General features: G+C 41.9%; 1 protein-coding gene across 3 annotated transcripts in view; it reads left to right on the top strand.

The window, feature by feature from the left end:
• Positions 1 to 17,841, top strand: part of MYT1L (myelin transcription factor 1 like) — a 171,694-nt gene that overhangs the window by 131,035 nt on the left and 22,818 nt on the right. For all 3 annotated transcript variants that reach the window (XM_025203388.1, XM_025203387.1, XM_025203389.1), the window contains exons 15-16: positions 5,820 to 5,903; positions 7,694 to 7,915. In XM_025203388.1, the coding sequence (XP_025059173.1) occupies positions 5,820 to 5,903; positions 7,694 to 7,915 (306 nt within the window). The remainder of the gene's footprint in view (positions 1 to 5,819; positions 5,904 to 7,693; positions 7,916 to 17,841) is intronic.

Below are 17,841 nucleotides of genomic sequence, written 5' to 3'. Positions count from 1 at the left end.
TTTGGGCAAACGAAATGCACCTAAACCTACAAGTGAGATGAAGGACATCCCTGCCCTCATCTGTGACATATTTCAATCCTGAAAATAGAGACAATGATCTTTGAGGACATTTTCCAGAGCTATTTGTGGCCACTGGGTTTCCAAAAAGACATACTCCATCTCCTATTCCCCTGCCACCCTGGACAGTGGTGAGTTAGTGCATAGCTCCACCGTGTGATGTTTAGAAAATGTATAATTACCTTGGGCAGGTCTACACATACGTATCAAAGTGACACAATAAACTCTGGTGCTTATCATGCCAGAGATTTTTGCTCCCAGGTACTGCATTTATACATGCGCCCAGGACCACAGCACATTAAGTTGGGTCAGAGCAGGGGTCCCAGGGAGGGGTCAGCCTGCCAGCCCAGGGCTGCTCTGACCCATCTCAACCTGCTGCAGAAGAGCTGGAATAAAAAACTCTGCAGCAGGACAGTACTTGTATTTATAGGTACTACCCCGCTACCGAGTTTATTAGCTTACTCCAGCCTAATAGCTCTGCACATGTAGTCACCGAGACATTTAATGAAGAGCTAATTAGTCTACTCCACAGTAAACATCTCATGTAGACATGCCCCCTGTGTGCATTTCTGCAGCACCTGTGTCCTATTTAAACCATTGTAAGTCTACTTCAGTAGTCCTGGGTGAACAGATTCTCTTATAAACAGTTGTTTTACTATTCAGGACTTGCATAGTGAGAGACAGGGGTACAGGCATGACCTCCCTCTGTACAGTATCTCTATGCCCTTGCTACCCAAGACATCTTTTTATAGATTGAGTTCTCATGTAAACATCTCATGTAGATATGCCCCCTGTTTATGGGTTTATGAAATTTGTGTGTCACACAGGACTCAATGCAGACAGAGCCAAGAGTTAAAATATCAGATAGGTGGACCAGTCCTCTCCTACCTCGCTGGCATGTAAGGGAGGGTACAGGCTGTTCAGCTCACTCAGATAAGGCAGACTGTTTCCCAGTGTGCATCAAACAATCCTACCAGCTAATGTAGAAAAAAAAGGCTGAGGCCACAGCCCAACTTTTTAAAAATTTTCTTTAACATAAGGCACCCAGATTCTTGGGTTTATCCTGAGGTCAACTTGTTTTTAAAAGGGTTTTGCTCTTGTGTTCTGGGTTTATATCCATCCCATGTCTCTGCTCCTGTAGGCAGTCCCTGCTCTGTGAAGAATTAGGGATCAGTTGATTGATAAATGGGCTGTCCAGGACAAATGCATCAGATTTTCAGTATTTCAACTGCCCGTAGCTGATTCTTCCCTCCCACACTCATTTTAGTGCATTTATGCCTCTATTTTGTTCTCCTGGTGCTTCCAGCAGGAACACTAATTTGAATCTCTCTTTTAAACAGACACCACTGGTGTTAATCATCTATACTATACAAACAGGCATTAATAATATAAAACATCTGCTCCTCGGGGATTTGACCATTGTCTGGGGATAATCTCACACTTTAAGGTACATCTGTGGTGGGGCAATCCAGAGTTTTAGAATACAACTGGAAATGCTCATGTTCCTTATTGTGTCTCAGCAGTTACTCCAGTGCTTTCTAGCATTAATATGGAGTTTTACGTGGTAATCCAATGCATTATATTATGAATGGGGTGGAGGGAATGCGTGTTTTACAGTGCTACTCAGATTGATCCAATTTTTTGTGTATTTGACCAATCGTGTTTTCCTAATTTAGATTAGGGAGACTGGTTTAGACCATGGTTTCATTTGTTTTGTTGCATGCCCTGCATATGCCAGGAAGTAAAATAGGTGTTTGTATATGTGTGGGTGTGTGTATGTAAATACATCTTTTATTTGTCTGGGTCACTGGGGTTTAGTGACCGCAAGGCTCAATGACTCTGATTTCACCTCCCCTAGAAAGCCATGTTTTCAGACACAAAAAGAAGCACTGGAAAGAGTTCTGCCTACTGAATCCCCAAGCCTACTGATTTTCCCTAGAGATATCAAGTCTATGTGCTGAGTTGTTCCAACATTACTTAGCCTGTGAGATCTGGCAGGATGGCTACTAAAATATATACAATTGCATAGTCAGTGTATATTGATGAAAGAAATAATGAACTGATAACCTAAACCTTTAAGAATTGTTATGTGTGGTAGACTTCCAGTCTGTCTAGTATTTTTACATCCCTCCCTGAAAATATATATTATTTTAATCCTTTTAAATCTGGGTTAAAGTAACATTTTTCTTTAAACTTGATAAAACTTTTAAAAACTCTTCCAAATATCTGAATGATGTACAATTGTCTAACTGTCTGTTAAAATGTCTGGGCATGATTCGTATTTAAAATGCCTGCTGAATATTAAGCCCATGAATACATGAACCAAAATTTAGCCCTGGTATAATCATGTGCAAGTCCATTTAAGTTAATGAGGCAATTCAAGAAGTTGAAGTTATACTTGCATAGTTCAGGGCTGAACGTCGCCTGTCATCCTCTGTCTTAAATTATAAGGAATTAGTCTGTCATAAAAAAATGAAATAAATATGTTTACTCTGTAATAGCTGTTAGTTACAATAGAGTAAAACGCTAAAACAAAGGCTCATATTTGAAAAGTGTTTTCTTAAGGAACATGCTGTTTAAAAAAAAACAACATACCTCCAGAATTGTGTGTTTGAAATGTACTAAGGAACCTGAAAGGTCTTGCATTTGCTAATAAATCATGATTCACATTTTCAAAATCCTATTATAGTAAGATAATGCACAAACATACCAATAAGTGTGTGATAATTAAATTGATTGCTTATGAAGAAAGAGGTAAATCATTCATTGAGGCATCTTTTCTTTAGTCTGATATTGTGATGAAGACTATGTGTAAATATCACTAGGCACGTCTACACATGCCCCTATGGTGCTGTCGTTACTGAACTTTCATTTAGTACTTCCTTTTGTACGGTGGTGGCACACGGTTATTTCTAGCTGCTACATTGCTGTAGCATTGTGCTATATTGAGGGAGTACCTTGCTACAGCACCATATCTGCAGCATCACAGTTTGTGCTCGTCGATGCTATGTCGCCGTAGCATATTGCTACGGCGACATAGCATCACATGTAGATGCACCCAGGGCTGCCCAGTAACAACAATTATTACTTCACTAGGATGTGGCCTCACCAGTGCAGAATAGAGAGGAATAATCACCTCCCTCGATCTGCTGGCAATGCTCCTACTAATGCAGCCCAGTGTGCTATTAGCCTTCTTGGCAACAAGGGCACACTTGACTCATATTCAGCTTCTGAATATGAGTGTAACCCTCAGCTGGTCCCAACCCTGTAGTGGTGCATGGGATTCTTCTGTCCTAAGTGCAGGACTTTGCACTTGTCTTTGTTGAACCTCATGAGATTTTTTTGGCCCAATCCTCTAATTTGTTTAGGCCACTCTGAATCCTACCTGAGTCCTACCCTCCAGCATATCTACTAGTCCTCCCAGCTTGGTGCCACTCGCAAATTTACTAAGGATGCAATCCATCACATCTTCCAGATTGTTAATGACCATATTGAACAAATCTGGCCCCAGGACCAACATGTTTAGCACCAGGTACTTCAGAGGAGTGAAGTACTTCAGAGGAAGGTATAAGGATCCTAGAAGATTGGTTTGGGATGATGTACAACTGTACTAGTTCTCTTTCTATGAAGAATTAGACATTTGCTTAACCCTGGAAGCACGAGACTTGTATATCCCTTCCTTACAAGTTTTGTTAGCACCAATTCTACCTTTGAATATTCTTGATATCATCATAAATATTTAATACCTCCTGGAATCTTGTTAAGATCTTGGCCTCAATGATGGGCAGTGAGTTATACAGCTTAATCTACATTTTGTAGAAAAGTATTTGCCTTTATTGGTTTTAAAATTTTCACCTTTTAATGCAATTGTTCCTGTTGTTGTTCATGTGGACAAACCTTTCTTAATCATCTCACTTCTAAGGTAAATATTCCAAATCTTTTCAGTTTTTGCTCATTTTTTCAGGTCTCTGTTCATTCTTACCTTGCTTCTTTTATCATCCCCTTGTTCTGCAATATGCTTTTTTGCAACTGGGTGATGACTACTGCAAACAGTATTGTCAATGAGATGGATAGAGTCATTATTGTGTTCTTATGCTTTGTTACAATTCCATTCCTTATATAATCTAACGTCCTTTTAGCTGTCTTTGACCACAGCTGTATACTGAATAGAGGTCTTCACTGAACTATCAATCATGAGGGCTAGGTCCTTTTCTTGAGCTGATGCAGTTAAATTGAAACCATGTAAAGTGTAAACTATTTTTTCCCTCTAATATAATTTACCTAGTATTTATCAATTCAGAATTTCATTTGCAGTTGTGTTGCTCTTTACCCTAGTTTGTTTAGGTCTCAAATTCCTCACAGTCCTCTCAGGTCTTAACAGACTCATATAACATTTCTATTATCTGCAGATTTTGCTGCCTTATCACTTGCCTCCGTTTGTAAGAATTTTATAATTATAATTATAATTTATTATAATTATTATATAAAAAACGCATGGTCTAGGATGGAACCTTGAGGAATCCCACTCTTAACTTTTCACTCTGATGGAAATAGACCATTTAATACTCCTCTTGGCTTTGTGTCTCAGTTTTCACTTGTAGCAATATTTGTCTCTCGTCATAACTTTCAAAGGTGTTTAGATGCTTGTCTGTCTCTTCAGTTAATATCTCCTTTCATATCCGTATACTTAAGTTGAAAAACATTTAAATTTAAGATTAAGCATCAGTTTTGGATGTACAAAGTTGTGTTCCCAATGTACATAAAAATAATTTTCAACTCTTTGAATAGTTATTCTGGTGTTCCCAGACTTTTTCAGCATAGCTGCAAGTAAAATCTATTCATTTTCACATTACCTATACTTTATATGGAAAAAATAACTTATGCAGTCTGCGGTCAGAGAAATCCTTTGCATCTGGTAATGTGCTGAGCACATTTTAGTGTCTAATAAATGCTAGTTTTACCAGCTAACTATTGATGTCTATATTAGATTTTCACCTTTCCTTTGTGAACTTGGAATACTTCCCGAAGTGCCAGTCCGATCTTTTCCCCTTACCTGGTCTGCTGCTCAGCTTTCTGCTCCCTGCCCTACATTCTCAGCCCAAGCTGCTGCTCCACTTTGTTCCATACTCTGTACTGTCTGCCTGATCTGATGCTCTGCTTTCTGCTCTCTGCCATACCTATCATTGTACTTCCTGTCCCCTCCCCAGGCTGCTGCATGCCACACACAGAGGTTGCCCATGCTACCTGTGGCACCCATAGCACAGGTTGGCCACCCCTGCACTAAAAGATTTCGAATGACAGTGATTTCAGTTAGCCCTCCTCAATAGAACCAAAGATCCTTCCTGTTTTTTTCATTTTATTTTCCTTCTTTCACAACCAGAACAAATGTACTATCTTTCTGGTCATAAAACTGTGGATCCTACTATTTTTGGAGTCTTCTATTGCTATGTCAGCTGGATGGATCATCAGACACAGACTGTAATACCTACTTTATCTGTCTCCTCAAGGTCTTTCTGTGTGTAGCCTGCACAGTACTCCAAGTCCCAGCCTGCTATCACAAACATAGATACTTGGATTCCCCTTGTGGTTATGTATTGCCAGCTATCTCTACTCTTTAAATTACCTGAGCTAATACTATTGAAAACAAAAAAGCAGAGTCTAGCTACTAGTATTTCATGTGGAAAGAATACACCTTTATAGATCCCCTTGTTAAAATTATAAAAAAATAAGGAATTATGCTGTAAAATATTATCTTCATTCAGTCTTTCAGGTTGTCCACGAGCAAAGAAAAGTGGAATCAGGATAGCACAAAGCAAGGAAGACAAAGAAGATCAAGAGCCAATTAGGTAAGTACAAATTTAGTCCAAATGGCCTTTATGTGTTTTATGAGATCAGGTACATCTACTTTTTTTACCTTGAACTTTGTTGTGTTTGTCACAGTAATTCAAGAAGAAAGGTACGCTGAAGCACATGACCTATGTTTAGTTGTTTTCAATCATGGTACACTAGTATATGATTCTGCACTATAAATCAGAATAAGAGAGGTGTCATGACATGGCCAGAGCACATGGCGCAGCTGCTACTTGCAGCAATGACTTCCATTTGGTGCTACGCCAATTGTGTGTTTGCATGGTTGCAGTAGCAGCCATATTTTTCTGCCCCATACCCACTCCCTCCTACACACACAAATCAGAGCCTGGGGCAGCTGCCTTCGTCATCCACCCTAGTTATGCCACTGCAGAGTAGCTCCATTGAGTTCAGTAACTAGTCTATGAGTCAGAGGAGCTGTGTTGGTTCATACTGAGGGAAGATCTGACCCTCTGAATGCTTCTTTTAATGTGAAATGCAAAAATCACTTAAACACCTGCCTCCCCAAACGTCATCATTCTCTTTTTTAAGAGTAAGAAAATACTGTAGGCCAACTATGATTATACAGAACAAAGTATTTAATGGGAAAAAGAAAGAAACAGCGTGCATGATTACATCTGAAAATCAAACCTTATAGTTTAGGTGTCTAGAAATGAAAGCAAGTGCCTAACTTTAGGCAAGAAATAAAAACAAATTTTTTGCAACTATTTAGTTGGTCTAGTAAAAGATATCACCTCTGCCAAAAGTTCTGCATAACTTTAGGCAAGTGTGAATATGTTGGCCTGTGTTTCTCTGCAAGGTACAGTGATCTGAGCTCCCATTGAGACTTCTCAGCACCTTCCAGGATTAGATTCCAAATATTGCAGCCTTGTTTCAGAGCAGGATAACCAGAGTATGAAACTGATTGCTTCAGTTTCCTAAGATATAAAACATACTCAAACAGCAACACACTGAATAGTAAATTCAATTTCTTAAATAGTTAATATTGAAAGCTGCCCCTATTAACATTGGTAATTAAATATCTTCTTAAAAATATGCAGGGCCCTTTATATATATGGGAACAAATCATGAGAAAGACCGTGCACCTGATGACCACCAAAAACTAATTTGATTGACATCTCTGGACCCTGTCCCGTGAGGTTCTAATAGCAACATAATCAGTGAATGTGAAAGGCACTCAGCACGCTGCCCAATAACATTTCTGGTTGTTTATCATCTCTGCAAATCTGGCCCATGATCTTTTACCTAACTTCTTAGTGCTAAATGGGGCAAGAGTATAACTGATACCTAAGTTGAACACATTACCATAACTGCAAATTAGTCCCTTTAGTTTTTATATACACATTAAAACAGAACCTAGAATTTTACTAAGTAAGACTTTAAAAATTTAGAGTTTTTGTAGCAAATTTCACTATGTGGTCACTGAAGCTCAGTAGTGGTATCCAGTGTGGTATATGCCATGATGAACATCTACATTTCAAACATGTATCTATCTCACAATGTCTCTTGTAACCGAACAAGCCTGGGGCTTTGCCATTGATTAGTATCTCTGTCATTGATGAACCGAAGAGCTACATATCTTTTTTTTCAGATTAACAAAGCTCTTTTAGCCTGATGCTTCACAGTATTCCATAAGGGGAATCTTAGATTTTTTTAGAGCATGATTTTTCTTTTTTTTTCATGTCAGGTTTATTTTGACTTTGTTGTAGAGGCTACCAGGTATATGATGGCAAGACAATAAAGTTTATCTCATCTATCTGCTATCCAGATGTCCAGTTCCTGGTTGTGATGGTCAGGGTCATATAACTGGAAAATATGCATCCCATCGCAGTGCATCAGGGTGCCCGCTAGCTGCCAAAAGGCAAAAGGATGGGTACTTAAATGGCTCACAGTTCTCTTGGAAGTCAGTGAAGACGGAAGGTATGTCATGTCCGACTCCAGGATGTGATGGCTCAGGACATGTCAGCGGTAGTTTTCTTACTCATCGTAGGTAAGTAACTACTGTCCAAAATACTCCTTCCATTAGATGAGTACATTTATAGTACAGCTTCTTGCATGGCACGTGACCATTTTAATTTTATTTTGACTTGCATATTTCTGTAGGAGGCAGTCTGTCTTGTGATTTAAATGCACTTGAAACAACTTGGAGTCAAGACTTACAAATTTTAATTTTAGCCATAAGGTCTTCCAGGCAGAAATTGCATCCCCTCTATACCTAGAGCACAAAACATTTGCCACTTCCTTGCTAAAGGACCTTGGACCAATTACTGAAGCAGCTATACGAGCATAAGCCCCAAATGTAGATACATTTAACTCAATAACATGTCATCAGTACCTTTACAGCTTACTAGTCAACTCTTGTGACCAGTGATTTTACTATACCAGAGGAAAGCAGAGCTTTTTTGCGATAGGAGGGCCTTGCTGGTGCAGTATATTAGTATTTCTAAAACAATATGGCAATCCTACTATACCCCTAGCACAAGTATGTTAGTTTTCAGTGTTTAATGCGTTGTATATAATTCTATACTCTAGATTAGAATCTATAGGTTTTTGTTAATGTACTACACCCAAAGCAGTAGCAATCTGCAGGAAACCAGAACAGCATTCAGTTTGTTCTGTGAATACTAAGTAACCTACCTTGTAAAATGAATGCCAGCGGATGAACTTCATGCCATTTAAAACAGGGGGCTGCATGGTGCACTGGTTGCAAGCCCAGAGCTGCACACCATGTATGCTGCATGCTCAGGCGGCAGGGGCTCCCCAGCACTCCCACCACACAGCCAGCAGAGCTCCCAACCACATGGACAGAATGAGCTCCCCCTTGCTGCTGCTGTGTGTGCAGTATGAGTTCCCTGCTCCTCTTTGCTGCCATGGAGGCAGCAGGCTCACCGGCCTGGCTTGGCCTGCTGTGCTGCCACACTCCAGAGACTCCAGCTGCTTCAGCAGCTGCAGGGGGAGTGGGAGAGTGATAGGCAGTGACTAAAGTGCAAGGACTGGGGCACCAGCCCCAGGTGCCAACTTGTGGGGAAGGGGCACAAAATAGCAACTGCCACTTTCCCAGCCACTGCATCATTTCTGGCAGCTCGCTGCTATGGGTGTGACACCTGCACCATCTAGAGTGCAGAACTGCTGTTATACCTCTGACTGTTCGACTTCCTTACTAGCTCACTGTGAGCCAGCTCCAAAACACTTAGAAGTCAGTGGAAACTTGCCATTTACTTCAGTGGTTTCTGGATCAGGCCTTCTGAACAACGGTAGCAGGAATCCTGGCACCTGATTTAAGGTCTGCCATCAGTGACAATACTGTACTAGTGATGTTATTTCAGGAAAACGGAGTAGGGAAGTACAGGCATTAAGCACATAGGCCAATACCAGGTTTGGTGTGGGAGGAGGCCTATTACAGCTTAAGAGGATAGAATGAATATGGAATGTGGAAATGAGTCCCTAAATCTGATATTAAAGGGATTTTTTAGGCAGCTTAATTTAAAAAAAAATTAAAAATTGCCCAGCTTCGATACTGCAAGTTGGTTTTAACTGGCTGGAGAGACTGGGCTTCAGGACCAGGCTTGCTACTCTAGAGCAGTAGGAGAAAGGCACATGCAAGGATATTTTAAGGGCACTTTGGTCCTGTCCTGTCTGTGTCTTCAGTGCTTCAGTTTCCTTCACATTAGAATTCACCCCTTGGGAAAGATGAACATGCATGTTTTAATGTCCTTTTAACAAGGAATAAATTTGCTACCATAAGAGAGTATATACATTCTTTTCCTTACAAATCTATAAACTAGGGCAGACCTGGGTCACTAGAATGAAATCCTGCATCTTTCTGCACTGTCACAAAAGCTCCCCTGTGGTAGAAGTGCAATACAGACAGTTGCACTTGCATTGTGTTGGGTGGTTGTGGGCAGCTTGGTAGAACAGTAGCAGCATGGCCTAAATATCTCTGAAATGCTTAGATGCACTGGTGAGAGAGAGTGGGAGTCATTTTTCGCCTTGTGAAGGAACATGAGTGGAAGCTGTGTGTGTGCAGGTCATGGGAAATGTTTGCCATGTGACTTTTTTTTTAGAATATGTATTGTATGCATAGTGGGGGTTCGTTAATTCTTGAGCTGTCAAGAAACCAGCAGGAAGATATTAGCAATGGATCCAGTTAAGACACCTCCTGACAAATAGGGCATCAGGTTAAGGAATAATATCTGAGTTATTAGCAGTAAGGATGCTGTCTGCAGGCTCCTGGCAAAATTATGCAGTTGTTTTGCTGAGGATGGGAACAGACTGATCAAAAGGACTGAAAGAGTTGAAAAAAGATGGGGAGGCAGTTATCAGGAGCTGCTCATGGAGGGGCTCTGCACATAGGGGGCTTTTCTAAGCATCCAAAGGGGAAGATAAGCCTACCCATGATGGTTCTGCTGTGTTAAGATCCCTTTTATAGAGCTCCACTAACTAGGTATTCTGCATCTCTGTGCCATGACCAGCCCAATTCGGCAGGCTGCTTTGAGCATTCCTAGCACCCCTGACTTCAGTTTTGTTCCTCCAGGTACAATTAAGCAATACTTTGTTTTGGAAAGGCTGTTTGGTTAGTGTATTAACTACTAGTCACAATGCCTAAAGGGAAGGCTTGTAGGCGCCTTATACTGTAAGACCTGCTGAAGAACCATAACTGGTCCAAAGGGTTTATACTCCAAACCACAGGGCCATAAGTAAGAGAATCACAAGTCTACCCCAGATCACAAGATGGTGAGAGGCCATCACTTCCTGATAGAGGTGGATACAGGCAGACCAAGGAAGGGGTCAGAGGTGTAGTTTGCTCTTCATGACATGTCACATGTCAAAGCACAGGCTAGTTTCTGCCAAGTGGCTCCTTGACCATTAGTATAGTTCAGAGCTCCCATTTTGAGCATGGAGTATTTGCTTTTTTCCTGGAAATTGGTGCTTGTCCAGGATCAGACCAATCAGCATTTTTCTGGGAGGTGAGAGATATGTGTTTGACCCCCCTCAGCTAGAAACCAGGCCCCCCACTTCCTGGATGACTTATCTATCCACCAGGCTATTGGGCTTTTAACAGAATTTGCTCAACACCACCAGAGAAAGCTTTCCAAGGAAAGTGCTGAACCTTGTGGTGCTAAATGAGGCATAAAGTCATTTGCTGGATTGGGCTGGTCAGGTGCAGAGCTGTCTAGCTGGTGAATCTCAAAAGGGCTTATATAGGACATAGGCACCTAGAAGCTTGGCTAAGCCAAAATGAACTCATTCTGGGCTCATGTAGTTGCTGAATTTTAGGCATCTAAAGATGGGTCTCAGGTGCTTTAGCAAGATAGAGTTTCTGTGCATCACTTCTTAAACCTAGGCACCTAAATTTCACCTAGGTCCCATTTTAGGTGCAGCAGCACAGAGGGCTCCTATATACATGCAGGGAGGCTGCTCAATTGAGTCTGCTGGAGTGTGGTAATTACTGCACTCCAGCAGAATCCAGTGTTACATGTATCAGCATCCCCCCCACTGAAAAATGGTAGCGGGGTGATGAGCTTTAGTTTAAAGCGCCCCGCCACCATTTTTCAGTGTAGGGACGCTGATACACGTGACGCTCCGGGTGCTTTTAATTAGTGTTGCTCTTGGAGCTGTGCTAATTAAAGTGTACCCCTCCCCAGAGCACATTTATAAATGCCCATATACTTTTTTGTGAATCCCACCCTAAGATTCAAGAACAGAAGTCAACAACTTGTGGCCTGTGGGCCAGATCTGGCCCACAAAGAGACTACATCCAGCCTGTGGAAGCTCAGACTATCAGCAACATGCTCCAGCCATGGTAGCAGAGGAGTCATATTTAGTGTTGTACTGCCTGTAGTGTTCAGTTTATTCTCTCTGCTGAAACAGAGGTGAAAACCCTAGGGTGCTAGTACCTCCCTTTTCTATCTATTCCCTTTGCAGTATCTGCTGATCTCCAAGAAAGTGGGAGGTAGGGGGCTGAGTCACAAGCAATGGCCTATGGTGGCAAAAGCTTGCCAATTCCTCTCTACAAGCATGAAAGATTTGCAGCAAAGATTTACTGAAGAACAGGTCCTGCTAAACAAACTTCTTTGCATCATAAATTAATGTATTCAGGAAGCCTGTTTTCAATCCTAACTTCTGGAGAAGCATGTGCTGTAATAAATCTTTATTTTCCTTTTTCCTCTTTTCTCACCAGTGTGCTGCTGATATTGCCTCTGTCCCCTTCAGATCTGTCTGCCCTGCCTTCTCTAGGTTCATCCTGGTTAGCTTGCCCCTCTTACCTTTGTACTCTAGCTTCCTTTTGCCCCTGTTTCAACTGGGTGACTCCGAGGCATGGTAGGAAAAATCCTGATTTGACTGGAAATATTTGCCACATAGGCAGAATCTTCAGAGAATACCTCTGCTAAACTCTAACAAATATCCATTCCACATGTTCAGGTGGAGACTCTCAGAGTCCTATAATTCAGCCAAAAGAAGGTAAACTTCCCTGGGGACAGCAAAATGTATCTCTCTAACTCCAGAGCAGATACTCTTGGCAAAGTTTAAGGCTGCTCCAAAGGTGGGAGGCTTCTGAATGCAATGGGTGTCACTTTTTTTTTTAACACAATGTATTTTAGCTAGCCGTGTTCTGAGAAATATTTTGACAAAATGTTCAGAAAAAAATCAGCCTAAGGCAAACACCTGGTGCTGAAAATTTCAGGCAGACCAGCTAAAGTTTGGCAAATGTATAAGTAGCTAAAAATAGGGTTTGATGATGGAAAAACTTAGACCCCTTAATTGTGTGCAGCAGTTCTGCTTGTAATGATCTGGAAGTGGAAGCCTGTAGCAAATTAATGGAATATGCAGATTCTGTTAAAGGAATCAGAGCAGAAAACTATTATAAAAGGCCCAGGAGAGATAAAAAACACAGGCAGAAAATAACAAAATGGAATTCAGCTTAGAAGAAGATACAGGGGATAAACTGGGAAAGCAGTTATACTGAAAGGTCCTGACAAGTGATCATATACAGCAATCTTTTCATGTATTTACAATTTGACGTGGCAGCTAAATAGGCCAGCATAATTTTGGCAGCATATGAACATTACAGGGTAAGAAGGCAATAATCCCTCTGTATTAAATAAATGAAAACTTCCATATCACTCCCTTTCCCACTAAATATTTTCTGTGCTGATTCAGCAAATATTATGATAACAGAAACTTGCCACTGAACTTCTATACACATTTAAGAGGCAACTTTGACAGCACTCCTCAAGGTTTAGCCTTACAAAATGATTCAGTCAGTTTCCTGGTGTATTTTTGTGCCCCAGGGTGGGGGGTCGGGGATGGACTGGGAGAGAGGATTTTTTTAAGTGGAGTTTTCTAGACCCCAGACAGACATGAATTGGTAGTGGCACAAGTCAGACTTCAAAGTGCTGCAAAATATAGTGTACAAGGCGTTGACAGATGTGTAGAGCCCCCTTGCTGGAGTGCTATGAAGTCACTGTGAAGGCACTGCCCTCCATCTAGCAGATGACAGAGGATTGCTCTCAGCTCTGTGGCTCTGTTTCTTAGTGCCACTGGGGACGTGGAATCTGTCAGTGAGCACAGGAGTGGGACTGGGCTCGCCCACAGCAAGCAGACTCTGTTCACAGCCAGGACTGTTCACAGCAGGCAAGCCTAGTCCTGATCCCATGCTCAATGATGGACTGGTTCTTGGGGGAGCAAGCAGGCTGTACTCCCTGGGGCTTCAACTGTCCACTCTCCTTCCCCCTGCCTTTGGGTGGGTGGGGGGAAGTAGGAGCACTGTGGGATGCTTGGGGTCTGTAGGCTCCTTGTAGTTCTCCAGTGCAGTGAACAGAAGTTAGATGGGGTACTACAAAGCATAGTATTATAGAAAAGTTCCTGTTTCATCCAGGATAATTTTTGAAGCACTTCTGTCATTTTAAGATCATGGTAGGCAGTATATATAATCATCTCCTCTACTTTCATAGTGCTACAAGGGCATATTTAGCACTATATATATAATGCCTGTCCATGGTCATACTAGTTTGGCAATGTTTATTGTTCCATCCAGTTTCACATTTGGTCTCACTCTTGTTTCATGATTCATTTTTATTTAGCAGTTAAGTTAAAGCTGTATTCTACTTTTTAGTTACCTTGAAAACGGGGCCAAAAAAGTGCTATCAATGCATGTGCCTAGTGGCCTTTCACTTGGGTCACGTTTCTGTGTATGTATCCCAGAACAACATGTTGACCACAGTGTGCTGCACTGAGTGGGCTTTACTGTTAAGTGATAACATTGAAATATTTAATTAAAGTAGTTCTCTCCTTGAAATTTCCCTACCACAATGATAGCTATACTTTAAAATGACTTGTCACTTTTTGCCATTAACATTTCTACTAATATAGATAAGTTATGGTGGTCATTTAATGTGATGCTTTATTGTTTGAAGCTTCCAAAACTATTAGAAACATTTCTGTACCAGGATTATACCTGCTTTAAAATCAGTTTAATTCACTGTCTACCAATTTACATTCCTTTTGAGTAGACATCTTCCAAAAGGTGAAGTAGATAAAATGTACAAAGATCATTGTCATTCAGACAGAGTAGAAAATTTAATATGGTTTAAAAGGGTGACATAACTCAAAGATGAGACTTCCTGGCTGAGAACCTTGAAATGGTATTGAGCCAAAGGAAGAAAAGTAACCTAAAGGTTTCCTCTAGCAAAACACAGCAGGTGGGCACTGTGGGGGCTAAGGTGATTGCTCTTTCCACTGTAGTAGTACACTCCTTAGAAAAGACTAACAGAATCAACCTGTGTGAGGAACCCCACCATCACTAATATACGTGAACTGGTAACCTCTCCCCTCTTCTTCCTTCTCCAGTGAGCATTGCATTTTAAATAAATGGGTCCTGGTTTAAGTATTCTTTTCAATTTCCTCCTGTTGGGGTTATCCTTGGGATTAGTTCAACTCTAATCCGTGTTGCCACTCCTAACAATTTACTGGCAAGAGTGGAAAATCGATGGAACCCATAAAAAATATTCTTCAGCAAGAAACAAACAAGTAGATGTAATACAAGGGGAGAAGAGACCATTGTATAAATGGTCACTTCTCAGCATTTATACTTAATGACTGAAGGTATAAATGGACTACAAAGTTCAGATCCAAATTTACCAAATATCTGGGAATATTTACTTAGAGGGTTGTGGCGTGGCCCATTGAAACAGATGGGGAAAACAGGATAATTTAAATCCTGATCTCAGCTTCAAAGTGGTTTGCGTATGACTTTTATTTTAATCCATTTCTAGAAAAGTGAGGTGCTTAAAGTACCAGCATGTTCCTTTAAGTGTTTGGTAGAAGGATGTCCTTTTTAATAAGTAGGAAAATGGTTGTGTGTCCTTGACTTCAGGAACTTTGTGCAGGGGGTTGGAGTAGATGACCTGCTGAGGTCCCTTCCAACCCTTATTTTCTATGATTCTAAAACTGTCTGGTCAGTGTATCCATGCTACATAGTATATAGGCTTTGTGTTGAGTCTCTTGTTTCTTCACGTCCTTTTCGTAGCTTTGTCTATGTCTGCTTCCGCCAGCAGAAGTTCCACGTGTATAATTCATTCACTTCTGGTGTCTTTGTGGGACTCCATTGTAGCAGTTCTGCCTCCAGTGGGAAGGGCACCAGCCAGTGATGGGGCCTCTATAGCTGGCAGAAGGCACAGCTGAAAGGTACCATCTACTAGGTGCTGGGTGATGGTAGAAGCCTTATCCTGCTTTGCAGATATAGTGTAACTCTACCCCCACAGAACAATTTTGAGTGTGTATGCACTCAAAAGTTCTGCCAGGAGACACTTGTAGTGTAGCCAAGACCCTTGCCTTGTACCCTTCACAGACTTTTGTATATACAGAAGTTGGATTTGCATTTATCATATGATGAACTGTGAACACTCACACAAAAAATGTACATGTGAATTTGTATTCAAAGTAAGTTAGAAATGTAGCCTAACTGTTCTTTACAGTTCCCATTGGAAATAGATCAGTAAGCTTACATCCAGTTTTACAGTTGTGGTAACTGATACAGGAAAATTTAGGGGTAGATTGTGAGAAATCCTGCCTGTTTGTGCAGGGAGAGATAAAGCCTGGGAAACAATCCTCCCATAGAAGAACCAGCCACAGTCGCAGCCTTGAACAATCCTTGAGTACAAGTGCTGTTGAATTTGAATTTCATTGCTTCACCAGTATAAGTCTTACCAAATGGCATTGGGAGAAACGTAGGTTTATCAGGGATCTTCTGGGTCACTGACTCATTTCACAAAATGGATCAAACTCCGTTTTAAAATTAGTCACATTTCTTACCCCAACTATTCCAAGCAGTTTCCAACCAGCAGAGAAAGGTTCATGGTATGCTCTTCAAAGGATGGCTGCATATGCTCAGTTAGACCCATGATTTTTCCCCCCCTATAGTTAGCTAGAATGACTTCTGAGACTGGAATTACATAGTGGCCCTTTTATCCTAAAATACAAGTCCATGGCTGTGCAATGGCCATACAACACATTTACAATGGTGTGATCTACCTTTGCACTGGTGTAATATGGTTGGTATGTAGTCATGCTGGTCCAGGGACTACTCTAGAAGCGAAGCCTTTGTGGTGATATCTTTTACTGGTCCAATTATATCATTGGAAGAGAAGTTAGACAAGTTTTACGTTTAGCTTTAGCTTTCCCAACCATGTAGTTACTGGACCAATAGAAAATATTCCCAAAAAACTTGCTTTTTGCACTGGTAAGCATGTGGAGTGGACACATGAAGTACCCTAGTGTAAGTCACTGAGCTTCAGTGTAAAGATAGCCCTGAGAAATCAAAAGTTACAGTGGTGGAGGGAACTGTCAGTGGGTGCAGGGCAGGGGAGACATGGCTCTTGCTGCAGCAGGGACTGACTGGGGTGAGCGGGAACAAGTGGAGCCCCGGCAGGCACTGGACACAGCACAGGTTTTCCGCACTCACCCCATCCCCTTCTGCAGTGGCTCTGGGAGCGGCCAACGCCAGCTGCCTGCAGCTGCTGGGCTGTGCCATGCCCCGAACCCCCCCAGGCTCCGTTTGGTGCAGGCAGGTGGTGTTGGCTGCTCCTGGAACAACTGCACCACGGTCTGGGATGAGTGGGGACAAGCGGAGCCCCGGGGCAGCATGGGGCGTGGCGCAGCTTGTCCCCGCTCACTCCAGCACCTGCTGCAGCGTGTCCAGGAACAGCCAATGCCAGCTGTGGAGGGAGCTGTCAGTGGGTGTGGGGCAGGAGGGGTGCAGCTCTCACTGCTACACCCCCTACCCCAGGAAGAGCCCATCACAGCCCCCCAGCCCGCAACCCTCCCAGGGTGTGCGTAGAAGTAAGGGCTACCCCCTCCCCACCCCGCATCCACTGACAGTTCCCTCTGCTTTGCTCCCTGCTGCAGCCCTGGAAGCAGCCACCACCACCTGCCTGCAGGCGCTGGGCTGCGCTGTGCCCCTCCCCCTGCCCCAGCCTCACTCCCTCCCTCACAGCCAGTTTCAAAAACCTGGCATTTGCAAATTTCCAGCAGGTGCTGGGTCCCAAGGATGCTGGATTTATGAGGTTATACTGTATTTAGAAAAATACAGCATGTAAGCAGTGCACTTACCCAAACTTTACCTAATTGGGAGGAACAAATTTATTATCAGTGAAGCAAACTGTTCAATTTTTTTTTCTATGAAGAATGGCAATAGCAGGCAAAGTAACCTTATTTACTTTCTCGATACAAAAATGCTAATATTCTACACTAGAATAAGCCAATCGTAGACCTTTATGCCTCTGTAAAAATCAACATAAGGTTTATCAGGCATTAGAGCATTAAAAAAATGAGTGAAAACAGGATTGCACACTAATCCCTTTTGTAACAGAAGATCTGTGACTCAGATGTCAGTTGTAAAGGCCTTACATCCGATGT

Source organism: Alligator sinensis, unplaced genomic scaffold (genome assembly GCF_000455745.1).
Source record: "Alligator sinensis unplaced genomic scaffold, ASM45574v1 scaffold832_1, whole genome shotgun sequence".
Taxonomy (NCBI): domain Eukaryota; kingdom Metazoa; phylum Chordata; order Crocodylia; family Alligatoridae; genus Alligator; species Alligator sinensis.
Note: the sequence above shows the minus strand (reverse complement) of the source record. Positions and strands in the feature narration are given on the sequence as shown.